At 33.0% G+C, this 27804-nt stretch overlaps 5 protein-coding genes and 1 non-coding gene across 12 annotated transcripts; 4 read left to right on the top strand and 2 right to left on the bottom strand.

Moving 5' to 3' along the window:
* Nucleotides 1–1206: 1206 nt before the first annotated feature.
* On the top strand, nt 1207–1889 carry LOC125871347 (monothiol glutaredoxin-S2-like). Its single transcript, XM_049551933.1, has one exon. It carries the CDS (start codon nt 1266–1268, stop codon nt 1572–1574), a length of 309 nt encoding a protein of 102 aa, XP_049407890.1. The 5' UTR covers nt 1207–1265; the 3' UTR covers nt 1575–1889.
* Nucleotides 1890–2709: 820 nt separating this feature from the next.
* LOC125871498 (NAD(P)H-quinone oxidoreductase subunit T, chloroplastic) lies at nt 2710–3695 on the top strand. The gene is given in 3 exon segments (XM_049552102.1): nt 2710–2738; nt 2740–3114; nt 3224–3695. Coding segments are annotated over 3 exon segments (810 nt in total). The 5' UTR covers nt 2710–2724; the 3' UTR covers nt 3645–3695.
* Nucleotides 3696–3838: 143 nt separating this feature from the next.
* LOC125871499 (uncharacterized) lies at nt 3839–6019 on the bottom strand. The gene is made up of 2 exons (XM_049552104.1): nt 5806–6019; nt 3839–4124 (listed from the first exon to the last, which is right to left on the bottom strand). The coding sequence occupies exons 1-2, from the start codon at nt 5859–5861 to the stop codon at nt 3932–3934; spliced, it is 249 nt and encodes an 82-aa protein (XP_049408061.1). The 5' UTR covers nt 5862–6019; the 3' UTR covers nt 3839–3931.
* Nucleotides 6020–7442: 1423 nt separating this feature from the next.
* Nucleotides 7443–7638, top strand: LOC125871965 (U2 spliceosomal RNA). Its single transcript, XR_007447079.1, has one exon. It is a non-coding gene; the product is annotated as a U2 spliceosomal RNA (small nuclear RNA).
* Nucleotides 7639–12387: 4749 nt separating this feature from the next.
* On the top strand, nt 12388–16590 carry LOC125871377 (BTB/POZ domain-containing protein At1g03010). 2 transcript variants are annotated; one of them, XM_049551963.1, is made up of 4 exons: nt 12388–12703; nt 14049–14115; nt 14386–15582; nt 15910–16590. In XM_049551963.1, exons 1-4 carry the CDS (start codon nt 12612–12614, stop codon nt 16441–16443), a joined length of 1890 nt encoding a protein of 629 aa, XP_049407920.1. In that variant the 5' UTR covers nt 12388–12611; the 3' UTR covers nt 16444–16590. The 2 variants fall into 2 exon arrangements, with proteins under 2 accessions (XP_049407920.1, XP_049407921.1); XM_049551964.1 differs by lacking the exon at nt 12388–12703 and adding an exon at nt 13673–13927.
* A 1010-nt stretch (nt 16591–17600) lies between these two features.
* Nucleotides 17601–23093, bottom strand: LOC125871192 (zinc finger CCCH domain-containing protein 32-like). 6 transcript variants are annotated; one of them, XM_049551787.1, is made up of 8 exons: nt 22953–23093; nt 22720–22834; nt 22464–22612; nt 20985–21047; nt 20717–20836; nt 20349–20636; nt 19949–20266; nt 17601–18134 (listed from the first exon to the last, which is right to left on the bottom strand). In XM_049551787.1, exons 2-8 carry the CDS (start codon nt 22811–22813, stop codon nt 17859–17861), a joined length of 1308 nt encoding a protein of 435 aa, XP_049407744.1. In that variant the 5' UTR covers nt 22814–22834; nt 22953–23093; the 3' UTR covers nt 17601–17858. The 6 variants fall into 6 exon arrangements, with proteins under 6 accessions (XP_049407744.1, XP_049407747.1, XP_049407745.1 ...); XM_049551790.1 differs by having other exon boundaries at nt 22729–22834; XM_049551788.1 differs by having other exon boundaries at nt 22720–22831; nt 22953–23085.
* Nucleotides 23094–27804: the final 4711 nt, after the last annotated feature.

The following is a 27804-nucleotide window of genomic DNA, read 5'->3' as shown; positions in this document are numbered from 1 at the left end:
ACTGGGAGCTCCTTCAAGGCATTGAACTCCCTCCTTGGCATCCATACATGCCAAACAGCCTCCATCCTTGTAAACACTCCATCGAAGCATTGAAGTTCGTGAATGGATAGCCTTGACGTAATCCATTTTACATCACCAAAACCACCCCTTAATTCATTGTATTTGTTTATTGTGAATTATTATTAGATGTTAATTCTCCTATGATCTGAATTAGTGGAGAATATGTCATAGGCCAACATTTGGTGCAACGTGTTAGTATATGGATAATTTTTTGACCTATTAATTTCCACTTTTCTAACGAATAACGACCATTATTTGCTTTAGAGGGGCAAACCAATTTTTTTTATCATTTCCAAAAAAAATGAGATGGAATATAAGAATATCATTAGTAGATAAAATTAAACATCTTTTTCCTCACAACATCATCCTTTCCATTAATATCCTTATATACTTTTGTTTAAAAAAAAAAAAACAAATTTATTGATTGCAAAACTCATGTGTTTTAGAACAAGAATTTAAGAGTTCTTTTACATTATTTAAGTGGTGAATTTTAATGAACATAAGTGTGACCATGACAAATTTTATTTAATAGTGGAGTCAGAAATTTTTATGGCGATATTAGTTTTCTTACAAACCCTTGACAAAATATATATGGACATATTAACTTGAGGACTTTTTAAAAAAGTAAGAAAGGAAAATTGGATTAGGGTAAAGAAAAAATATCTGCAAGATAATAAATTCCTATATATTTTGTCAAGGGCATTTAAGAAAAGTAAGAACATTGTTAACCTACATCTTCACCTTTCACGATATAATTTTCGAATAAAAGAGATTCAATTGAACCTAGTTTTCATATCTTCAGGCTTTAGCTATACTTTCGCTCAATGTACTTATAAATTCCAGCTAGATACATTGAACTTTAATTGGAAATTGGAAAAAAAATATGTAGATATGTAAGTTGTAAACAAAGTTCACATACTAGCCTCCATACTTTATTGTGGATTTTTTTTTTTTGGGAAACTTTTAAGACAGTATCAAGAACATCTAATGCTATCTAACAGTATCAACACCTTATCTAAAAGAATTATTCTTTCCTTTAATTAATTTTGGGGGTGGGGGGTGGGGGGGTGTTGTTGAGGAAGCATATTGAATCTTCACAAGTCACTATTAGTATATAAATAGGTTCAAGGGGAGTTTCAAATCATCAACTCAACAACTTATCAATCCTCTTATATTACATTAATCTTTTTTTCCAATATTTAAAAATGGAGTCAGTGAAGAATATGGTAGCTGAAAAGCCAGTTGTTATGTTTAGCAAAAGCAAGTGTTGTATGTGTCACACTATAAAGACACTTATATCAAGTTTTGGTGCTAATTTAACTGTATATGAATTGGATGAACTTCCCAATGGCCTACAAGTGGAGCGAGCACTGCTGATGCTAGGCCGGAGGCCTAGCGTGCCAGCAGTGTTCATTGGACAAGAATTAGTTGGCGGTGCGAATGAAATTATGAGCCTCCATCTAGAGGGAAATCTTGTTCCTCTGCTCATGAAAGCTAAAGCTCTTTGGCTATAGTGAATACATACACTTTTTTTTCTTGCATTAGATATTTGGTATACGAAATTTACTAGCATGACTAATTCAGACTCAAGTCGAATATGCTAGTAAAACTACAATCCATCATGTAGAAAGTGCATATTAACACCTAGTAAGTTTGGTTTTCTTAATGTTTGTGGAATTGAGCATCTTTTATGTAACATGCTCAATGAAAACTCTGTTTTCTCAAACAAGAGTCCTTAATGTATCTTCAAGCATTGTAATAATAAATTATATACAATGCCATACACTCTTTGATTGTCACTTCAACATGACTTCTCATTATCTTTCAAATATCTTTTTTCAGGTGTGCTTTACTTGAGTATGAACTTGTGTTTCCTTGAGATGTGAATCCAAGATTTAAAGTTTATAATTCGGGATTTATTCAAAAAGTAAAATATGTGATATTTGTATAAAGATCCTGCCTTATGAATTGAAAGCAAGGTAGAGAGAACAACTTGGCTCTCTTTTACCTGACACATAAAGATCATAAATTACATTAACCTCCAGTTCTGCCATTTAAAAAATCAAGTGATTATGTGAAAAACCTACATTTGTAGCATGAGGATTAAAGATAGGGAAAATATAGTCGTGGTGGATAGAGTTATGTGTTATCTGTACTGATGGTAGCAGATATCCTATAAAATTAGTTTAAATGTGTGTAAGCTGACCTGAACAACATGATAATTTAAAAAAAAAAAAAAAGGAAAATATAGACGCTAGGGGTCTCCCATAACAAGTGTGTTGCGTTCCAAGTACTAGCTCATTTTTTTTGCCATCCAAACCCTAAGGAGTATGATTGTATTTATAAGTGGGAATTGGGCAGGTTGGACTGAATTTGGGAGGGTTAAAATGAGTTGAGTTAGTAAATGGATTAGCAGGTTATTGATCCATCCAAAAGTTACTTGGACTGAAAATGGACTAAAATGCGGGTCATAACTCAACCTATCCAACTCTTACTAAGTTTCAACTGTTTTATTTGTTCTTTTATAATTTTTTAGTACCTTAAAAAATGTAGATAAATTCTCTTTAAGTCAAGAGTACAAAAGTCAAAATCCAAAATTATTGATATTTCACAAAGCAAACAAAATGTTTAGTTATTTCCTCAACCACACAGAAAGACAAGGTGATGAGAAAGCCCCTCCTCTAGACTACTCAAATCAGACACAAAACAAATTTCCAATTCCATGGCCTCAGCAACAGCTCCACCAGCTCCATTCACCTTCCTTTCAAGGAACCTAAGCAATAATGATCACAGAACAGATGCCAGATGGTTGACAACAAAACAAAGAAGACGCCGTGTTGGCTTACAAGTTTATGCAACAGAAGAAGGGGCTAGTGGGCGACAACGTGCTCCTCCTGGTGTTGACACAAGAATTCACTGGGAAAACGAAGATGAAGGATGGGTAGGAGAGAGTAAATCACGGTCCACACAAGAACGAATCAAAACAGACGAAAAGAATCTCCTTGATGAGAAATTCTCAGACCTCCTCAACAGTTCAGCTAATTCTCACTACCAGTTAGTCTTCATTTTCTAGTTTCTGTCTTCAGAAACTTTGCTATCATCTTATCTCAAATGTGTGGCTCACAGTTCACATGTATACATAATTCTAATGTTTCAAATTCAGGTTCTTGGGAGTATCTGCAACAGCTGATCTGGAGGAAATTAAAGCTGCATATAGGAGGCTATCAAAGGAGTATCATCCAGACACAACTAACCTTCCTATAAGAGCAGCATCAGAGAAATTCATGAAACTAAGAGAAATTTATGATGTCCTGAGTGATGAGGAACAACGTCGATTCTATGATTGGACACTAGCTCAGGAGACAGCAAGTCGAGAAGCAGAGAAAATGAAAATGAGGCTGCAAGATCCACGCATGCTAGAAGTAGAAAACTGGGAATCTGTTCCAGACATGGTGGATCGACTTGGTGGAAGGAACATGGAGCTGAGTAATCAGGCAAAAACTGCCCTCACATTTGATATCTTGATTATCATCTTTTCGTTTTGCTGCATTATATATGCAGTAGTCTTCAAGGAACAATATTAACAGGAACAACTATATGCATTATACAACAATAATATTCTATACTGTCAATACACTACATGACTTTCTTCGAGTTTCTTGAATAAGTACTGTGCAAAGATGTCAAGAAATTGAGAATTGATGAATGGTCAAAGCATGTATTGAGTGATATTGCAATGGCAATGGATTGGCAAACAGAACGACTGGAGCTTTAGTCATAAGCATAGCTATAGTTTATTTCTATTAAGCTTACAAATTTACATTATTGTCTTTTCATGAGATTACTGATAGCAAATGAAGAAACAATTCTCTCATACATCGATAAAATCCTTCATGATGGGGCTATGTTTCTCAATGTTAGCCTGCCTACGCCAATTACTCACTGCCTGCTTAACGGTGTCACTGGCTTTCTGTATTTCCTCAGCAGAAAATTTGTGTTCCACAATGCCTAGTGGACCAGGTTGTAGTACCTTAACTACAGTTTCCACATCCAGCTCCAGTTGCCTGTTAAAACAAACACCAAAATAATGCTGAAGTCATAATGTTCACAATTTGATCTTTGTGTCTCTCATGGTCTAAAAGAGAAAATTATGACAAATCCAATTGAAGAGTCCTTTAATCCGCACACTCCTAAGTCCTATCAGTCTGCATTTAGATACCTACTCTTCAATCACTGATTAATAACAAAGAACCACAAAAACACCAAAGGGTAATCCTAAATAGAAACAAGAGTTTATCGTTTCTTGATAACACAATTCTGTAATACTCAAGAGTTTGATAAGTTCTAAAATTTACTTACTCTTCAAATATCAAATGAATTAACTAATGTAATCCTACCAGAGAAGTTATATAATTAAACTGCCATAAACATTGGTTTCTGTAAGATATAGAACTCCAACACTTGGACCATTTTTTTCTCATAATTGTGGTGTCTGGGTCAAGCTTGTGCCACATCGACTAATTCCACGGGGTACCTGCTACCTCCCACCAGTACAGGTACCAGATAACTCTGTCCAAGTGCATGAATACAAGTTATGCCTTGGAATGAAAGACAATTCTAAATCCGCTTGGTCTACGAACAAGGAAGCTATAAGTAATGCTAATATGAATCTTCTCATGGAGAGTTCGATCCTGGACACCTAATGCTTTTGTCTCCCTTGGGGATTTTGCTTGAGACTTCATGGTTCTCAACCCACTTCATTGACACGCTTGAGTACTAACACTTCGAACATTTACAAGGCTATGTATTGGAGAATTAGCTCTAAGATGTTCTATCTTCGTTGATTAGTTGCTTAAACACTATAATATACCGAACAATGTGTTAGAGAGACCATGGGAAGGGCTCAAAGTCAATATATAAGGATCAAGCTCGTAGCAAGCATAATATCAATCAATCAAATATGCCTCCATTGCACACAAGTTGGAATCGACATATGAATCCTCTTAATGCATTTGGCTACAGTGGGGCTCATTTTAATTCTCAAGTCTCTATTTTGCTTTTTTCCTTTTCATTCATGCGTCAAAGTCTTACAAATTGTGCACATGAGTTGGGCTGAATACAACCAAATACAGCTAAAAATGCAGTACAACCATCAAATAGAATTACCTGATCAGCAAATCCAGTACAATATGGCCAGATTATCATGGAGAGAAAATACCTGAATATAGCTTCAAAATGTGATTATTATTTTTCCAATCTCACCAGAATACGAACGTACAGTTCGTATAGAATAAAGCCTAAAATAAGATGCTCTCTGGGAAAAAAAATTCACGATAGAAACTTTGGTTCCAAACTTTGCAGAGAAAATCAAAGACATTCCCTGTAAACAGTGGTCACCGAACAAACAATCGAAAAACAGTGGTCAAGGAAATCTAACTACAGACTCATCAATAAAATGATAAGATGACAAAGCCTATGTATCAATCTAGTATCCAAATAAGTTGGATTCTACCATCTCTATTCAGGTTAATTCCCTGCAAATGCTAAATATTTCACTATTCAAAGATCCATAGATTTCAAACCGCCCAGAATCAACTATACTTCACTAAACTCATAGATTTCAAAGCATAAATAAATCAAAAGTACGAACAATCAAATATAACTGTGTAAAACCGAAATAATTAACATTCCATATCATCTAGGTACAAATTAGCGGTGCGAATAAGGAATGAGATTTAGAATTACCTGAAGAGCCTGGAGAAGGGTAACACATTGCCGAGTTTCGACAGTGACACAGTCATCTTCCTTCTGCCTATTCGTATCAATTTCCCCTAAAAACTGTGCTAAACTTCAACAAAATTACTGTCCGATTAGGGTTTCAGCTACAAGGAAACGGGGCAAGGGAGGGGGAGTTGTGGCCTGTGGGTAATCACTCGGTTTCGGGTCGGAAAGGATCCGACTCCACCGGGTTCGTCAAGTCCTTATTTGCCTCTTGTTTATTTTTTAAAAGAAAACTAATAGAAATTCCATACATTTTAGGCGCAAACTCTAACATATCTCGGAAGTTTTCCCAATTATAAAAATTTTATTTTTTATTACTCACGAATACATTTCTTGAATGTCGGATACATTACAAATGATACATCACTTAATGGGAGGATGTATATGATGTATCGAGAGGGGAAGGATATTTCCGAGAGATGATAGGAATGTATTCAAAAAAATTATAGATTATAATAATTGATATCTTAGTTTAGTATTTATGTAATTTTTCTTTCTTTTTTAATCTCTAAAGTCGCATAATATTTTGTTTGATTATTATTTTTAAAATATAATCTAATTGTTTTATTCTTGAAATATTATGATTAATTTATTTGGTAGGCAAATGTTAGGATTAATTAGTATTTTTATGTAGTTCATAATTCGGTTTGGATTGGTTTTTGGCTAAAATCAAAATCAAATAAATCTAATTAATTTTTTAAATATTAAAACTAAATCCAATATAATACATATTTATTGGTTTGATTGTAATCGATTTCATTTGATTTTTTAAAAATCTAACGATATTTTCCTACTATGAGAAAGGATTTTTTTTTTTCATTCTTTGTCAACTTATGAGTAATTCTTTACTGCCCTTTTATTATGAGTTATGAAAGAAAACTTTGATTACATGATATTATTCCACATTTTATTTGAGTGCTTATGGTATGCAAATATATGAGAAGCTTATAACTAATAAATAATGTAGTTATATATTTTAGTATTTTATGTGGTTTTAGAAAAAAAAAATCTTTATTTTAAGAAGAAAAGTCTCGCCAAAAAATATTGCATAATAAATTGGGGAAATTACGCGAATTAGCAAATATATACTAGTTAATTAGCTAATATAATTATAGTTTGAATTAATTATCACTTACGGCCTCTTTTTAGCTATAATTACGTGCATCTCTCTCCTCGATCTCTTCCTCTCTCTCTCGCCTCTCTCCTCTCTTATACATATACAAATACAAATTATACATATACATATACAATTATATGACAGATATACAAATACATTCGTCTCTCTCCACTCTCTGCCCTCTCTTGCTCGCCTCTCTCCTCCCTCTCTCAATCTCGCTTGCTAGATATACAAATACATATGTATATCAGTTACATATATACAATTATCTGATAGATAAACATATACAATTCGACAAATATGCAAATACAGTTCACCTCCCTTCATTTCTGCCTCTCTCGCTCGACTCTCTCCTCCCTCTAACATGTAGCTATGGATCGTAAATAACAAATTATAATTATGGAGCAAGTTATTTTTAGTGGCTAGTTGTGAAATTTCCTCCAACAAATTTACCGTTCGCATCCAACATGAATATTAAGGGATTATACCTTTCTCGGCCTTTTGGCTAAGATCAAGTGTAGTATTTGTTCTTATCAGTTTAATATCTGATATATGGGCGATTAGTCCACACGATATTAATTCATTTTTTTAAGGGGGAGAGTCCTTCAAGGTAGCTTGCTACGTGGGCTCTCAAGCGTCGCCCATGTGTTGCACTACTGCACGGGCATGGCGCACCCCACCATTTGTTTCAAAAAATAAAAAAATTAAGGGATTCAAGTGTAATTGATTCATTATTTTATGTTTACCTAAAGTATTCATTTTTAAAATATATCTATGACAATGTGATTTTTTTTTAATAAAAAGTTTTTCATGGGACATGTATACTTGAGTTTCAAAATGATGTGGTGATGACATAATTTTTCAGCTCAAAATTTGACTTTTCAGCGATTTGTATTTTTAGGCAACTAACAAATAGCTTAATGAATATTGTTACGATGTTTTAAATAATTAATTTAGTGATTTTATCATGATAAAAAAAAATATTGTAATTTTTAGTTTAATTAGCCCATAAAATACCCCTTAAATAATAGTGCATCATTAATTCTCATCAACGAAACATTTAATTTAATTCACAAGAAAAGATAATTAAAATCCAATGCCCTAGAAGAGGGCAGTAATGTCAAAAAGGGATAATGAAGGACTTGATTAGAACAAATAAGATGTATTTTGGTGAAGGGACCAAAGGGTCATGCCACAACATTAATTATTTAGTTATTTTTTTCATACTGTACTCCATGTCAGATATTAGTATTGGAGTCCGAATAATTTCATATTTGCATTAACGGTCCATTTTTAAGAGTGGCGCTCTCAAAAGATACTAGGTTAAAGATATTTCAACCATCCCATGCCATCACAGTACATGTTGATAATTATTTGGTTTTTTTTCCTCACTCGATATTCGATATCTACATTAGAGTTTGACTAATTTATATTCGCATTGCAGGGCTCATTCTTTAAGGTAGCGCTCTCAACAAAAAAAAGAAAATTATATCTAAAGTTCAAATCTAAAATCTCTAATTAAGGATGAAGTTATCTCAATCATCCTACCAGAATCGATTATTGACAATTATTATTTGGTTAATGTAATTGGTTGGATCTCCTTTGTTTTGTTTTGTTTTCTTCTTTGAATATGTCTTGTGTGGGGTTGCATGTTTTGTGTACGCCATGATTGTAGCCATTCATCCTAGAAGCTTGTTGTTCCAATTATACAAAATTGTTGTGGACCTAATAATTAAACATTATTTGATAACAATATCCCTTTTGGCTGCTCTTGCATGCTCTTCATTCTTTGATCCTTCAACAACCCCTCACAAATTAAACAAGAACAAACTAGTTAGGTTCAATCATTTTTTCCCCTTTCTAAATAGTTATATATTTGTGAAATATTAATATTCCCTCCAATCGATATTATCTACCTTTTTATTATTTTTGTACAATTTTTAAGAAATATATAACTAGTACTCCCTCATGTTTATTTTATTTGTCATGTTTGCACTTTATATGTTCTTTAAGAAAATATTAACAAAATGATAATTTAACTAAATTACTCATATTTATTTTTTGATTTTCAAATTAGTAGTACTATTTATTTTACTAAATTAATATCTCTCTACATTAATTAAAGTAAGGATATATACAAGTGGAAAAAGAATTTCTATCTTAGGTCTTCTAAAAAATAACAATGACAAGTAATAAATATGGACGGAAGGGAGTACTCTTTTTTTTCTTTATCCATCCTTTAAGAAATAATAAATAAGAAAGGCGATAAATAATTAATATGAAATAAAAAAAGATTATTTTATTTCTATTGAACATCTCACTTGATCAACACTCCATCAAAATATAGTAAAAAACAAAGATTGGAAGAGATTATTACTCATGTGTATATGGACATTGTTATAATGTAGTGCATCCACTTTAATCTCATAATATTACAGAGTATATATATGTATATATATGTAATGATTCATAAAAGCTGCTACAACATTATTATTGTTATTATTATTATTTATTTCCAATGAAACTTAAGGAATAATATAATCTTGATTTGCTTCCTTGTTTGAAGAAAGCCTACAATGTGGTCCTGGACAACCTTAAATTCATTTTTATTTTTATATAAGTAAAAAAAAAAGGGATATATACTTTACAATTCCCTAAAACCAAGATTAATAATTTAATTTGCTAATCTGATCATATGATCCCAACCTGTTAACTACAGCCTTTGACAGCACTAACAAATACTCCATTTCTAATTAAGTAATTATACGCTCGTTAGATCTTTTTGTAAGAACTATCTTATAAAAATATTTTATTATAGTGATAGTTTTCGTGGAACAGTTGATCTTTCATATTATATTATATTATATGTTCTTCTTATTAATGTTTCACTATAACAATCATAAACAAATAAGAATGTTATAGCAAAAATTAGTATACATAATTAACAGTAATAACAAATATTTTAATTTATTGACTTGTTACAATAGATAATTATCATTTTCTATATATTATCGATCAGTATAATTAAGAATATACGGTTACATATCTATATTTTAAGTCATGATCTTATTATACACACATATTTCATTTATTGTAAGTACATAATTTTGCCGTTTGGTTCATGAGATTATAAATAGATATTGCAGGATAAAGTTTAAATTTAAATATATACTTAATTTGGTTGAAAGTATAACTAATCCATATATAAATTTATAACTTAAACTTGGTGTTATTTTGCCTCATATAAGAAATGGGATAAATTAATTTAAAAATAATAATCTCGAGATAACTAATTTCTCCGCCGAAGAATTTTTGGTTTTGATGGGGTCATCATATATCATTGCTCCCATAGCATTTTAATTTAGGAGCAACACACAAATGGGCCATGCCATGATTGATCCCAACAATGCATTTCCACTAAATATTACCCTTTAATCTCAAATAGAATATAATGATGAATTGTGGAACGTACAGATTAAAATATCTAATTTCCTGTATGAACCTGGACCAGGGTTCTTAATCTAATAATAATTACTAGAATTTACAAATTTTAAAATTCACATGAAAAATGCTTGATACAACTAAAATGATTTTATTTTATTTTTTAAAAAAAAAAGTAAATCCCTAATGCAATTATTAACTAAGGAGAATAATTCTTGCTTCACTATTTTTAAGGCGTGCACGGATCCAATGGCCCAGTAGCCAGCTAGGAATAAAAAAAACTTTTTTTTGTCCAATTGTTATTTAATGGTGATGATTAAATATTATTTTATTCATATCCCAAAAAGGATGATTATTACAATTGTTTAAAATTCATATATATCAATATTTATGTTGTAAACTCGCAAATTCATTTTTGGTAGGGAAGATGATATAACATTGGGAGAATCACGCCTCAAAAGCTAGTTATTAAGGTTCTATAAGCCTTATATCAGCTCTTTGATGTGGAGGCTCAAATCTCATACTACCTTTAATGACTATGTGTAAGGTCAATTCTCTGGGACCTCCCATCGTTCACGATATCATTTTTAGCCTCGTGCCAAAAATGCAATATCGATGTCATTATTTATAGAACGACAACTCGATGAGCACATATGGCAACGGGCACTCTGATACTATTAATACAATTCAGGAAGAAATATGCCCCAAGAGCTAGTTATTGACAAAGAAGAAATCGAGACTATATAAATCTCATATCAATTCTTATTAAATTGATACGAAACTCAAATCGCATACCTTGTAATAGAATTCTAATAAAGAAATAAAAAGAACTACAACTACACGCACCAAAGGATATAGCCTAGTGATCAATGAAATAGTTGAGAATCCTGAGATCTCAAGTATAAAATTAAGCAAAGACAAAAATATTAGGTGATTCTTTCCATCTGTCTTAACCTTGGTGGAAAGAGTACGAAAGCTGACTCAAACACCGTAATTATATATAAAAAAAAAAAAAAACCTACAACTACATAATTACCCCAGCTTACTGTGGTTGTGAACATAAAAAAGGACAAATTAATCCAACTAATGTTTGCTTTTTTAATCAACTTTAATGACTTTAGACATGATTAATTAAATTTGGTGTTTAAAAAGACTAATAGGTTTCACTAGGCATGATTACAAACCCTAAAAGCATTGCAAAAATTCGAGAATTCCGCCATCTCCAAGAAAACAAAACATCTACTAGTGAAAAATATATAATAATTAATTCCCACCTTTCACCGAAAAGTAGCAACAAATCCTCGACTTTTTACAACAAAAAAATATTTAAAAAATCTAATCACTATTTTCAACTCTTTTATGTTATTTAGAGTTTAAATGTTGTGCACTAACTTTTTTATAAATTTTTACACTATAATAGTTTAAATTGATCTATAACTATTATAATAAATATATTTTTTCAGAACAAGACGGATATAATAATTGAGAAATAAAGTACTACCTACTATTGAGATCGAATTCAAGATTTAACTTTGATGGTTTCAATCTTTGATTCTTCAATCAAATTTGTTACCCTTTCAATTATACATTAAAAATTTAAAACATGGGTAACTTTTCACACACATATCTATTTTTCGTATTGAAAATATGGGGTTGAATTTAATTTGTAGATTATATTGCTCCATTCGCCATTGCCTATTATTAGAAGTGGAGCTAGAATTTTAATAACGAATTCAACAAAATTCAGTAGCTTTAGTTAAAATTATGTTTGATGTTAAGAAAACTATTGACTGATATACAAATAATTTATTCAAGAACACAGTAAATAACTATAATATGCCTTTTCTAGAATTCATAACGTAATAAACTCAAAACTCTGAATCCGCTCTTTACTGCTATAAAAGGTTAAAGTCATAGTACAAAAACTTTTATATATTTATATAACTTAAACTCAATGTTTTTTTTTTCTTTTTAACTCTTCCCTCCTGCATGGTTTCATGTGACTTTTTTCTTTTAACTCTACCTTTCTGCCTTTCTACTCTCCCTTCACAGTGACACAACATGCCAGCAAATAAAGTTTTAGCTTAATTTAGCATTATAATTAGCTTTAATAGGTCCTTTAAATCAATTACAAGTTGCTATTAAAAGCATAGTGATTTTGTTTAGAGACTGATTAATGGTTTTGTGAAGTTAATTTTGGAAAATTAAGAAGATGGGAGTTGTCACTGTTGCTGAACTCAAGCCAAGCATATCTGGGAAGAGATCTTTTCGTCCAAGTTCTAGTGCAAGACATATTACTGAATGGTAATATATATACAATTCTCTCTTTTATAATACTCGAATTGTATACACTGACAGCGTAAAGAATAAATATTACGATGTCAATGTAGTTTAATCTAGTGTGTGACATGTTGATTGTTAGTTTTTGGGTATCAATTAATTATTCATAGAACACCTAACACATTGACATAAGTCGGAGATAGGGGACGTAAGGGGATTCATCTGAACCTCTTTCGTTGGAATATTATGTTGTATAATATAAAGTCAAAATTATGTTTTTCTGTGTTTATTTTTTTATATTTTGAATTTCTTTAGTAAAAATCGTGGTTCGGTGAATTATTGGTGATGATAGCATGAATTCTTGTGAGATATTGTAAGGAAGAAGTTTAGTAGTACAAGAGAATATTACAACCACCAAAATATCTAAAATAATTAAATGTATTTATGACAAGACCATGTTCAAGTGCTGACTATAGTGAAAATGGAAAATACTTTTAATTAGTTTATTTGAAATTGATTGTGATGGAACTTACCTTAAAATCTAAGATTGTAGAGTTTCTATCATATCATTAAGTTGAATATCAGATGATCTGGAAAATGACTATAGATGAACAATTTCTAAGGCTGCAATCATTGAAAATGACAAAATCAAATATCTGACTTTTTTTAAGTTTTTAAGTCCATTGTGTTCAATTTTCTTGTTTCAAGATGTGGTGTGAACGGTGTACAACAAGTGGGGTCTGAGGAGGGTAGTAAGCACGTAGGTACAAAGACTGTTTCCAACAAGACCCTCATACTCAGAGAGACTGTTTCTGATAGATGCTCGGCTCATTGGTGTGAATGATTGTGTATATATAACAATAATTATTTTCCTAGTTTCCAACAAGTGTATTTTATGAGGGCCCTCTAGCTATAATACAGATGAGTTCTGAAATTAGCTGTTAGCTATAGTACAGATGAGTCCTGAAATTAGCTGTTGGATTACTCCACACCACAAGATAAATCACAACCAGTAACAAATTCGAAAAACACCAGAAGATGTTTATCACTTGCTAAATTGGATCCAAAAACAGAACACACAGAGTACTGTAAACTTTGTTTTTAACATTTGTATCCATCAAAGATTGTGTTTTATGCTACTTTTGGTCCTAAACTATGATCATACGTACAAGCACAAGATCAGGCTGATACATGCTTGAGTTTAGATAGCTTTAAGACTCGATACATCCAGCATTGTATTCTTGAAATGTAAGTTGCGCGTGTGTAAAACCTTAGGCTAAAAATATAAACAGAGAAGTTCATTTTATAGCTTTTCTTGATACTTCCCTAGTTTCCAACTTTTGATCAATGATGATATCTTATATTGCAGGCCAATATCTGATGTTTCTAGTGATCTTACTATAGAAGTCGGATCAGCCAGTTTTGCTCTTCACAAGGTACAAAAATTGAAGTATTCGTTCTTTCTTCTTCTCTAATTTGAAAATGAAAAACAGAAGTTATGCAAAGAAATGGCTAGTCTAAAGTAGCTTGAAAATGATTTCTAAGTTAGCTGTTATGAGTAAACAACCGATATCAATACAGTCGTGTCCATATGGAATCAATTTATTTTATGGTGTCAAAATTGGGAGGAAAATGAAAAGTAAATAGGCAGATGCAGTACCTTGGAGACATTTCTAATGTGATTGGTAACTTGACAATGTTTGCAGTTTCCTCTGGTATCTCGAAGTGGAAGAATTAGAAAGCTGTTGCTGGACGCGAAGGATACAAAGATTTCAAGACTCAATCTAACTGGTCTTCCTGGTGGATCTGATGCATTTGAACTTGCTGCAAAGTTCTGCTATGGAGTGAATGTTGAGATAACCATATCTAACGTGGCGTTACTAAGATGTGCAGCCAAGTTCATGGAAATGACAGAAGACATCTCCGAGAAAAACCTGGAAACTCGTACAGAGGTATTCCTTAAGGATATTGTATTCCCACACATATCCAACTCGATATCTGTTCTTCATCGCTGTGAAACATTAGTACCGGTATCTGAAGAAGTCAATCTTGTTAGTCGTTTAATTAATGCAATTGCAAGCAATGCCTGTAAAGAACAGCTAACATCTGGTTTGTCAAAGCTGGAGTATAACTTCCCACCCAAACCTGTTCAGTGCCTTGATTCTGAGACGCCATCAGACTGGTGGGGAAAATCACTCGCGGTGCTAAATCTTGATTTCTTTCAGAGAGTTCTGTCTGCAGTAAAAACAAAAGGTCTTAAACAAGACATCATAAGCAGAATTTTGATAAACTATGCCCAAAACTCTCTTCAGGGGATCTTCATTAAGGATCCTCAGTTGGTTAAAGGAAGTTACTTGGATTTGGATTTGCAAAAAAGACAAAGGATCATCGTCGAAACAATAGCTAGCTTACTACCAACACAATCCAGGAAAAGCACAGTGCCAATGGCTTTTCTTTCAAGTTTGTTAAAATCTGCAATAGCAGCATCAGCTTCTACTTCATGCAGATCTGATCTAGAGAGGCGCATCGGTCTGCAGCTAGATCAGGCAATTCTTGAAGATATTCTCATACCTGCAAATCCACATGGAAACAATCACAGCCCTCTCTATGACATAGATTCTATATTGAGGATCTTTTCCTTTTTCTTGAATTTGGATGAGGATGATGAAGAGGACAATCCACTAAGAGATGAGAGTGAAATGGTTTACGACTTTGATAGTCCTGGATCTCCCAAACATAGCTCAATCGTTAAGGTGTCAAAATTATTGGACAACTACCTGGCAGAAGTTGCACTAGATTCGAACCTAACACCATCGAAGTATATAGCACTTGCAGAGTTACTCCCAGACCACGCACGTCTAGTTTATGATGGATTATATCGAGCTGTAGATATTTTCCTCAAGGTAAGCTACTTAACCTCATCAACATGTTCCCACTCACCTGTTCATTATTGTTATCATATAAGGAGTTTAACATAAGGGTAGCCCTGGCGTAACTGGTAAAGTTGTTGTCATGTGATCAGAAGGTCACAGGTTTGAGCTGTGGAAACAGCCTCTTGCAGAAATGTAGGGTAAGGCTGCGTACAATAGACCCTTGTGGTCCGGCCCTTCCCCAGACCCCGTGCACAGCGGAAGCTTATTGCATCGAGCTGCCCATTTTATGTAAGGAGTTTAACAAATGTATTTGCATTATAGACTGTTTTAACATCATGCATAACATTCTCATGGCAGGTTCATCCAAACATTAAGGACTCTGAACGCTATAGACTCTGTAAATCTATTGACTGTCAGAAACTATCGCAAGAAGCTTGCAGTCACGCAGCTCAAAATGAACGGTTACCTGTGCAAATGGCGGTCCAAGTGTTGTACTTTGAACAAATCAGACTGAGAAACGCGATGAATGGAGGGCATAATCAGTTCTTTGGGATGAATAATCAGTTCCCTCAGCGTTCAGGCAGTGGAGCAGGAAGTGGATGCATCTCTCCAAGAGATAACTACGCATCAGTAAGGAGAGAAAACAGAGAACTGAAGCTCGAGGTTGCAAGAATGAGAATGAGGCTTACAGATTTAGAGAAAGATCACGTATCCATGAAACAGGAGCTAGTAAAGTCACATCCTGCTAACAAGTTATTCAAGTCATTCACCAAAAAACTAAGCAAGCTCAATGCACTATTCAGAATAAGAGATTTAAAGCCAATAGGGGGGAAAGCTAACTCAGAAAGTCGATTACTTTTTCAGAAGAGAAGGCGTCGTTCAGTGTCTTGATGTTGTACTCTAGTGTGAATAAGAAAAGAGTATATAGTGTTTCATAGTGTTGAGTTTGATGGATGTTGATGTGTTGAGTGAAGTTCTTTCTTGCATTGTCTTTTGATTGTAACCTTGAAAGAAGATACTCACTCAAACTTCTACTTTAAAGGTATATAAACAAGTGTGAGTTTTTTATAGCTTCATGTAGTCTGAACTTTTATATTCTTAAGCCTCTTGTTGAACAATGTCAAAATGGAATCACAATGTCTTTCTTTTGAGGCAGAACCAAGATTTGAAGTTTATGAGTTTCTACAAGAACCTCGAGCTATTGGGTTCACGTGAACCTACAAGCTACATGTTATATTGTAGATCCGACCCTGGCTATCACTCAAAGTGGCTTCAATTGGACTTCTTCATCCTATTAAACGTAGAAGTTTAGTGTGCACGAGAGCTTCATAGGCCATAGCTATGTGGTACTAAAAGCCTTCAAAGTCTTCTTTGTTAAGAATTTTTTTGGCATTTCCAGCCCTGGTGACTGTTGATGGATTCATCTCTAAGCTATAATCCCTGCCCCATTACTCATTCCATCAATTGCTCGTCGATTAAAAAAAAGAGTAAATTTAGCTCATCTTATGTTGATTCTCCTCTACCGTTGGATACTGTTTTTATTAACTTGATCCAATAGATTGACTAGCATTTGTCTGCAACACTCATGTTGGCCATTTCTAAGTCGTTAGATATGATCTTGCTTGAGTTTTGGGTGGATGTAGATGGCTTTCTAGAGAAAAATTTTGTATAACACTACCATAAATGTCAACTGGGCTCTCAAGGAAAGGCACTAGCTAATCCCTTCTAACACGTTGATGGAATTCAGCTTAAGGCTCTTCCATATTGGCCATAACTTGCAAGGTCCCAGCATTGGGTTCATTTCATAATGTACCAGACTGGCACTTTGAAAAGAGCCAGTCAATCAATTATAGTTTGGCGAATTATCTTCAGTAGGGGCCTTTTATTTGTTTGGATTTAAGTAGGGGTCACGAGAGAGCAGAACATAACGACTGTTGTCATAGTCAACAAGGGTGAAACTCAAAAAGAATAACAACTTCAAAATCCGGGGGTGGGGGTGGGGGTGGGGTCCTAGCAAACATAAACATATAAATCTTGCAGTTTCGTGATGATAAGAAATTTCAAAAAGAAGTATGTCTTATTACTTCACAAGACAGATTTTCGTCTTCTCAACCAATGTAATCTTCATGCCAAGCAGTGGGATAACAAAAGACAACTTCAGCTCCCGACTTTGAGTAAACATTATAGTATAACAGACAAAGTAGCAGATAATACATAGTGCTCCGAGTTTACTTCAAATTCAATGGTGAACTTCCCTTACTTGACAACTGCATATTGGAGATCGAAAGTCCCAGACGAAGGAAGTATTAGGTTAACTGTACCAATTGTACTTTCATTGAAGAAGGTGCTCTAGATAAAGAGACGTCCACTTTTGACCCTGTAACAAATCCAGCCTGCAACTCTGGCAGCAACATGGGAGCCAACGTGAAGGAAGATCGCAGCATGTAGGGAGCAACTTGTAAATCAGGAAGAGAAGAAGCTGATGAACTATATTGTACTGTTCCCATAGGATGATCAAATTTACAAGCGCTGCCAAACTTGCAGAATCCTTTCAGTAGATAAAAGGAACAAGGCTGCACCCCCTGTGCTTTAAAAATGTACATCAGTGGAACGCTCAAACACAAAGACGTAACAGGAAGCAATACTTTCAAACAGCATCATTTTCCAGACAAGCACGAAACTATATAAACCATTACAGTACTTTTTACGTGGGTAAAGACACAGTAGCATTCAGCCGACTCCCTCTCCTTGAAATACGCAAAATGTTATCATGAAAACTCAACTGTTGCAGTTGAGCATGAGCAATTCCATATGTGTGTGATTATAATGATGGTAGTTGAGAACACAAGCCGCTAAATCTCTCCCAGTTCAATAAATAGTTCCAAAAATGACTAGGAAAAGCATGCTATGAAGAAAGGAATAAAGAGATCATTACCTTCCGTACTTAACAATTATTACCTACTGTGCACAAAAGAAATTGCTCAAATAAACAAAGCATCCATGCCTGTAGGTCTTAATAGCAGCATATTTATAGAAGCAACCATCACAGGAGGTAACGACATACATGCATCTGTGCATTGGCAACAAAATGCTTAGATTCATCATTTTCTTTAAGACCAAATAGAGGCGAACATTCATCACTCTCTAATTGTAGAAAGAGCTTGGAAAATGCAAGTCCAAATGCACACAGTTAAGTTCATTAAATTTAACTCAATAAAAGAAAAAACCATCATCGACTAACTTAGAATTCCCTTAATGGATATGACTATTAGGTCAATTTTTTCTTTGTTCAAATCCGGGGAGGCAAGGGAAGAACTGAACTCACAGAACATGTGCTGCCAATTGCTTACAAGTAAAACCAATAACAACACAGCAAACCTACAATTCCCTGGTTGATGCAGAGCATATTACACATCCGTTGATTTTCTTCCTGTTGAATAGAGACATTTTTGTATGACATCATACAATAGAACAAGAACGGGTCATGAATAAACATGACAATCTCATGGCGAACCCTGGTTAACTCATATCGTAATGGGGTAATACAAACACTTCACTTAAGTTAAAGGAAGTCTCTAGAGAACTACACGGGACTTTTAAACAGTTAAAAGGAACTAGACTAGGAGATCCTCCTCTTCAAAGACACCATTGCATCAGAAATTTATAAGGAGAGAATGTTATAGCAATTCAACAATTATACAAAAATCCGAACACTAATTCATGCTATTGAGTTTTAACAATGAAGATATAATCTTGAACAAGCAATGATCAAAATGAAGGCAGCAGACAGCTAATGCAACTTTGTGTGATGTATGGGTTAGGTGCACGTCACATGTTCAAACTATGTTGCAGAAAAAAACCTGGCATTTAAGTTGAGATGGCTAGAGAGGTAGGTCCATTATCCACCAAGTTTCAAAACATACTCCATTGGACCCTTAAAAATTTTCTCGGTTATCAGAAAAGGAAAAGGAGACAGCTAATGCAGCTTCGTAAAACACAAATTTATAACAAGTCAGCACCAGATATAAGCAAGACAGCAATCATAAAACAATCATCTTCCTGTACATTTCTCCCCTCTTTCTTGTATCAACTTCTGGTCAGATCCATGAGTAATGAACCTCAAAGTCCAGCATATGTTACTATTAATGACACATTAGCATGCAATTGACAAAAATCCTCAAAGGAAAACCACAACATAAAGATCAATACTATGAAGCGTCAGAACTGAATGTAGACAAAACATTCCAGACACAAAAATCTAGTGGCAGCTCAAGAGCACAATGATGCCAGGACACGAAAACTTAGCAATAACAGTGTACAAGTTTTTACCCAGATTAGATAATAAATCATCATGTCAAATCAAACAAAAATGGAGAAAGAAGAAACATTATCATACCGGACGCAAAGGAAGGCCCATGGGGCTGATAGCACAGTTTGTCTTTGATGCAATCCAGTCAGGTGGATGGTGAAACTTACAAGATGATCCAAATTTACAGTCCCCAGTTTTCACATAGTATTGACATATGGATTGACCAGGTCTCTCTGGAAAACTCTTTTCCTTCTGTGTTTTGCTTGAAGGGCTAGCAGCAGGGGGTAATGGCGAGTAAGGCCCTGCAAAGGCATGTGGAGAAGATGCTAGCGGTGACATCCCATAGACAGATGTCAGCCCAGCAGAGGGATGAACACCGGGAGATAGTGCAGGACTTACTGGTCCCTGCAAAAGTAAATTAATCACTGCATAGAAAAAGAGATTACACATCATTGTAGAAGGTTGATAGAGAGAATCTTTATATTACTGAGTAAGGGCTCCAGTTCTGAATGGTAACCACTCCTGGATGAAGCAACACTGGACCATAAGCACTAGGTACATATGAACCAGGTAAAATCGGAGGCCTTGCTACTCTAAGACCAGTTAATGCACTGTTACATTCCTCGGGAGGAGCAGGAAGAGACTGCACTGTCGGATAAAATGGACGTGCAGGTGCTGGCACTGATATACCAGCAGGTTGAGGGTGATGGAATTTACATGTTATACCAAATTTGCAATGCCCCGTTTTCAAATAATAGGTGCATTCAATTTCCCCCTGTTGTAGTTGTTGAAAATTAGATGGTTAACTCAGAAAGTTAACACAAGTGCACACACATAAAACCATGAGACATTTACCGTGCGTAATGGATATCCATAAGTATTTAGTGGTATATTGCTCAAGGTTCCACCAAAGTTCCTAGGGTGGTGAAACTTGCAGGATACACCAAATTTACAGGTACCTGTTCTTAAAAAGTACTGCACGTGAACATTGTGAAGTCAGCAATGAAATCAAAACTATTAAAAATGATATACCACATTCACGAAAACAGAAAACCTGAACACTTTGAAGTTTGAATGTTAGAAGAACTAACAAGATCAAACTTCAACACTGAAAACAGAGTACCTGGCAGATCGGCTCTCCCGTTCTTTCTGGGAACTCAACTCCTTCCAACTGCATCTTACCACCCTGAAAACAAAATCACGCAGCCGCATAAGGAATGTAGACATTCACATTTTTCCCTCTCAAGAAAATATAGCATATTCAGAAGATTGAGAAAGTAAATGCAGGGTCGGAGCTTGAGCTTCGCCTACAGGTTCAGTAGAACCAATAACTTGGCTCAAACTATGTATTGTATTTAAAGCTCCACTTAATATGTATAAATAGTTTATCAAGAACTACATAAGATGCGTGTTTTAGCATTCAGAACCCATAAACTCAAAATTCTAGGTCTGCCTATGAGTAAATGAAAGTAGTCCAATTCTACACCATCCATGGGAATAATAGGTGCCTTATACTCCACATACACCAACTTAAAAGCTTTGGATCCGCCTCATGTGTCAGAAAGAACACATTCTCAACTATGACTTCCAAGTAAGAAATTCAACGAAAGTAGAGACCTACATTCGCCTAGATAAAATAGATACCAAATACATATTCAAGAAAGGAGGGAATTAGCTTAACATGAACCACCAAACCCCTCATAGTGTGCTTTCTACCACGTGAAACCAGATTAGTCAAGCTAGTGTAGGAAGGAAATAGCTTAACATGAACCACCAAACCCCTAGTAGTGGACATTTCTAACACGTGAATCCAGATTAGTCAAGGCCAGTGTAAAACGGAATTACCTTAATAGGAACCACCAAACCCCTCAAGTGTGCTTTCCTAAGTTGCTCGGACTCTCAAAAAATGATGCCGCACCTGTGTCGGATCCTTCAAAAATATACTATTTTTGGAGGATCTGACATGCACCCGTCGATATTTTGAAAGAGACCGAGCAACATAGGTGCTTTCTACCGCATGAATCCAAATTAGTCAGGCCAGTGTAAAAAAGGAATTAGCTCAACATGAACCACCAAACCCTCGGTAGTGCACTTTTCATAGCGTGAATCCAAATTAGTCAGACCAGTATAAAAAGAAATTAGCTCAACATGAACCACCAAACCCTCATAGTGTACTTTATACCACATGAATCTAAATTAGTCGAACCACTAAAAAATGAAATTAGCTTAACATGAACCACCAAACCCCTCATAGTGTACTTTCCACAGCATGAATCCAAATTAGTTAGGTCAGTGTAAAAAAGGAATTAGCTTAACATGAACGACCAAACCCTTGGTAGTGCACTTTCCATAGCGTGAATCCAAATTAGTCAGGCCAATATAAAAAGAAATTAGCTCAACATGAACCACCAAACCCTCATAGTTTACTTTCTACCACATGAATCCAAATTAGTCGAACCACTAAAAAATGAAATTAGCTTAACATGAACCACCAAACCCCTCATAGTATACTTTCCACCATATGAATCCAAATTAGTCAAGCCAATATAAAAAAGCAATTAGCTTAACATAAAACCCAACTAAAACAAGATAAACAACTTACAGAGCGCCGATCACGATCACTCGGATGGTTAAACCGGCAATTAGGTCCATATCCACATGACCCATTTCGCAAATAATACGAACAATCAGGAACATCAGGCCTTTCTGGGTAAACCTCCCTTCCAAATAACCCCAACTTCTGCATTGATCCTACATTACCCAAAAAACAAAAAAAATCATCAAAAACCCTAGAAAACTTAAAAACAAAAATTAAAACAACCCAAAATTCAAAATTTATTAAAAATCAAAAATAGCACCATCCAGACCCGTTTCTTGCTCCACCGCAACCCATTCCGACTGATGATCGGATTGTGACCCGTTACTCCCTGTAGACGGCCCGTACAGCTCCATCTCTTTCTTTTAGGTCTTCTTCTTCACAATATTCAGAGGATCAAAACCGACAAAAAAAAGAAGACAAAGTATCTGATAAAGAGTTGATTATATATGTACAGAAGAAGAAGAAGATATTAATGGTGTTTTAGTGACTTACAGTATGCAATGAGATGGGAGAAAAAGGGTACGACACACCAAGGAGAAAATTGCCAACTGTGGAAAAACGAAATAGAGAGAAACAGTCTTTTGGTATCACTAAGGTTTCGTTTTTTTTTTTCCACTGTCCGTACAGTGTGCATGCTTCGGATTTTCCGGTTTTTTGTTCAATAATCTTATTAATTAAGTATATCACTATATTTTATTTGTCTCTGTCTCGATTAGTAGCTTAGTTGATTGAGTCTCTGCTTGTATGAACTTTCATTCGCCTTGTTGATGAGGATTTAATTCCTCCATACATATTAATTTGATGCAAAATATAAAATAAATTTTTCAATCTTAAATATATTTTAAGACAAACACTAGATATTTGAAATTAGAAAAATCAAGAGGTAATTTATTTTTATTATTAACTATAGTTAGTTTTGATATATTTTTCATAGTGTTGAATTTATTATGTTCAATGGAGGATATAGTAACGATAAATTGAGTTATATATAAAGTTAGTTTTAATATATTTTTCATAGTGTTGAGTTTATTATGTTCAATGGAGGATATAGTAACGATAAGTTGAGTTAATACTACGTGACTAAGTTAAACTGTTGTGTTGTTGAATATTTTACTCCTCCTACCTTTTGTTTAGAAGAGAATATTAAAATGGAAAAATTAGAAGGATTAATAAAAAATTGTGAGTGAAGATTGTTCCTTATTTTAATTAACGATGCTTTATTAATTACTCATCAACAAAATACTCACTTGATTCATAATTACTTGTTCACTTTTTCTTTTTTAGTTATCCCTAATTACTTGTTTGTTTTGACAAATTAAAGAAGGACAAATATTTTTTTACCTATTATATCTTCAATTAATTACTTTGAAAAATATATAAATTCTTGAAACTCTTAAGTTTTAAATTCATCAACTTCATAATTAATAGGGGTAAAATAATAAAGTCATTATATCAATTATTATTATCTTAATAGGTATATCAATTCAAAAATGGACAAAATAATTAGGAACAGAAGGAATAAGCAATGAAACAGAAAACTTAAGAAATAAGTTCAATCCTAAACATCAAAATAATAATACTATAATAATTTTAAAAATAATAATAATAATAATAATAATAATAATATTTTTTTTCTCAAACAATTCATGAAAATAAACTAAATAGCAACCGACACTTGTTTCCCTTGGGATTCGAAATTACTGTCATGTCCTTCACATTCTTGTCGTTTTACTATTCTAGTTTGTTCAAATTTTGAAAATGATACACGTGTTAAACAATTTTATTTTACCTAATTAAGCAACGAAAATTAAATAATACTGTACTACTTATGAAGCTAGTAAATTAATGTCCTGCAAGGCTACAACTAGTTGTCTAATATAGGTTAATTAATAATTAATCATACTTTATGCTGTAGAAGTTTCGTTGATCTAATATATATAAAGGAGTTGGCATGTTACAAATTGTCACAACAATAACAGTGAAATCTGGAAAAAATAAAAAATATGTATTGGGAAAAAAATATTTTGTAAAAGTAAATAAGTGATAATTGAGTTGTGAAATTTAAGAAAACTTGATTTTAAGTATATATATTTTTTATCATTATCTCCTTTTTAAAAAAGAAATTAAATTTCTATGAAAAAAAAATGGGACTCTCAAATTTGGGATCTAATTAAGCCCCAAGGTGCTTGCTTATTTTATTCGTTTTCAGAACGCCATTGCAGAGAGATTGGTTTCACGATAGACCCGCAGCTTAATGGAATTGATATCAAAGCCAATGTTATAAATAATCACCAAGCATAAAATTTGTGTATTTTTTGTGTGTTTTAAAAGTGCATGTAATATTTTACACAAGAGGTTAAGAAAAAAAGATTATATTCAACAATTCAACTAGCCAATGGACTATTATTTTGATTCAATTAGAAAATTATCAAATTATTCATATTGTTTTAATTCAGTGACAATACTCCGACCCATATATGCTAAATTGCCAAAAACTCACAAAAAAAAAGGAGCAATTATTCTCTTGCATGAACTCTACCTTTTGAGTAAAGAATAAAATTCGTGGGACAAAAAGTCTAACTTGTCATTGAAATGACATTTAACAATTCAGAAATATTTAAGAAAAAAGGAAATCTTTTGGTTCTTAGAAAGAGAGAGGGGGAGAGTACTGTCATTTGATTAGTACAAATCCGATTAATTCAAATTTTCACAATATAAGGACTTATTCGGAGGAAAATGTTCCTTATTAGAAAAAAAAAATTATATTTAAATTTGAGATTTCTGATTAAAAATAAACATACTCATTTAATGTATTATATCCTCTGATAATAATGAATGTTCTATTTGGTTTATATTAGAAATCAAATGGTACTAATCACTCCCTTACATCATAGCAAATTTTATAGAGCAAACATAATTCACCTGCAATCAAAATTCTATATAATAGTCATCTTATAATCACATCTTACTATAAAAATGAAGTTTTGTTTGAATCATTTTAACGTATTGTTAAATTTATTAGTTAAAAGAGTGATACATAAATTGTTGATCACGAAAATTAGGCGACGTTTGTTTTTATTAAAAAAAAATATGTCTTTTTTCATTTAAACATCATAGAAAAAAAGTTTTTTTTTTTTTTTTTTTTTTTTTTGCTTTTCAAACATTAACAAAAGTTACTTTTTGTAGGGTAAAGGGTCAAATATGCCCCTAAACTATTCGAAAAGGTCTAGATATACCCTCCGTTTAAAGTTTGGCTCACTCATGCCCTCGCCGTCCAACTTTTTGTCTAAATGTGCCCTTATAGGCGTTAATTGGCCTGCTGGACATATCCAGTTCATTTTTCATTTTTTTAAATGCCACATGAAATTGTCATGTCATTTTGACTTTATCACATGACATTTATATAAAAATGGAAAGGGATCAATTTTGTCCCTAAAAAATTTAAACCCAAAAACACTTAATCCGACCCATAAATCAACCCCCCCTTTTAAATAAACTACCCGACCCGTTTTCAACGATTTTGTTTAAATTTTTATTTTTTTCGGTAAATCCCAAAAATTAGTAATTGATTAATAAAAAATAAAATAAAATAAAATTAACATCAAAAATTCACAAATAAATATTGCAAACTTAAATTCAACAATTTTTTTTTTTGGTAAATCCCGAAAATGAGTAATTGATTAATAAAAAATATGAAAAATATATAAAATTAATGCAAAAAAATCACAAATAAATATAGTAACCTTAAATTCAAAAATTACATCAATTTTTTTAATTTTTATTTTTTTCGGCAAATCCCGAAAATGAGTAATTTATTAAAAAAAATAAAAATTATAAAAAAATTGTTGAAATTTTTTAATTTAAGGTTACTATATTTATTTGTGATTTTTTGGCGTTAATTTTATATTTTTTATTAATCAATTACTCATTTTTGGGATTTGCCAAAAGAAAAAAAAATTATTGAAATTTTTGAATTCAAGGTTACTATATTTATTTGTGATTTTTTGGCGTTAATTTTATATTTTTTATTAATCAATTACTCATTTTCGGGATTTGCCAAAAAAATAAAAAAAAATTGTTGAAATTGTTGAATTTATGGTTACAATATTCATTTGTGAATTTTTGGCGTTAATTTTATATTTTTTTCATATTTTTCCTAATTTTTATTAATCAATTACTAATTTTCGAGACTTACCAAAAAAAATAAAAATTTAAGCAAAATTGTTGAAAATTGGTCGGGTAGTTTATTTAAAAGGGGGGCTGATTTATGGGTCGGATCAGGTGTTTATGAGTTCGAATTTTTTAGGAGCATAATTGATCCCTTTCCATTTTCATATAAATGTCATGTGGTAAAGTCAAAATAACATGATAATTCCATGTGACATTTAAAGAAATGAAAAATGAGTTGGATATGTCCAGTAGGCCCACTAACGCCTATAAGGGCATATTTAGACGAAAAGTTGGACGACGAGGGCATGAGTGAGCCAAACTTTAAACGAATGATATATTTAAATATTTTCGAATAATTTAGGGGCATATTTGACCCTTTCCTTTTTTGTATAAGGATGTTTAGTTGAAATTATTATTTTTAAACAAAAAGTACAAAATCATTTGGTGGTCTTTTTGTCTAAACAAATCTATATGAAACACATCATCCATGCTAACTTGCTGGTCAAGAAAAGTCTAACTTTAATCGCTAGTGGTATAATCGATATTATGAAGTAACATTAGGGGTATTTTTATAAATTATCTGCAGAGAAAAAGGACAGAGTACTACTGCTACAACCAATTATAGACGAGCACGTGTCATCCGTTTGTAGGTAGTTTCCGATCCCCAATTAACACACGCCTCCAAAGTTGTTTGGCTCATTGTGAGAAATAAGAATGAATAATGATATTTTAAAAATGAACCAATAGATTTTAAATTCGGAATCTGTCTCTAGACAACTAAAGAGTATTATTATTGGATCGAAATTTTTTTATTGCAATGGATTTGAATTGTTTTAAACATAACAAAATATTGACGTCTCAACAACAATAACATTACAAATGAAATCTTACTAAGTGGGGTTTAGGAAAATAGAGTGTATATAGATATTATCACTATCTCGTGAAGATAGAGATTCTTTTCGAAAGACGTTGAGATCAAGTGCATCGTAATATTCAAGTCTCATGAAAAATATTTACATTTATTTTCTTTATTTGTCCAAACATTTTTCATATTCATGTGATAAAAATATACTAAGAAAGTTGACTTAAATTATTCATTTCTATAAAATAATGACACTTGATTATCGTCCATTACAAAATCTTGACTTCATCGAAGTTGAAATATTGTCAACTT

This window comes from Solanum stenotomum, chromosome 7, assembly GCF_019186545.1.
Source record: "Solanum stenotomum isolate F172 chromosome 7, ASM1918654v1, whole genome shotgun sequence".
NCBI lineage: Eukaryota > Viridiplantae > Streptophyta > Magnoliopsida > Solanales > Solanaceae > Solanum > Solanum stenotomum.
This window is presented reverse-complemented; position numbering and strand designations above follow the sequence as displayed.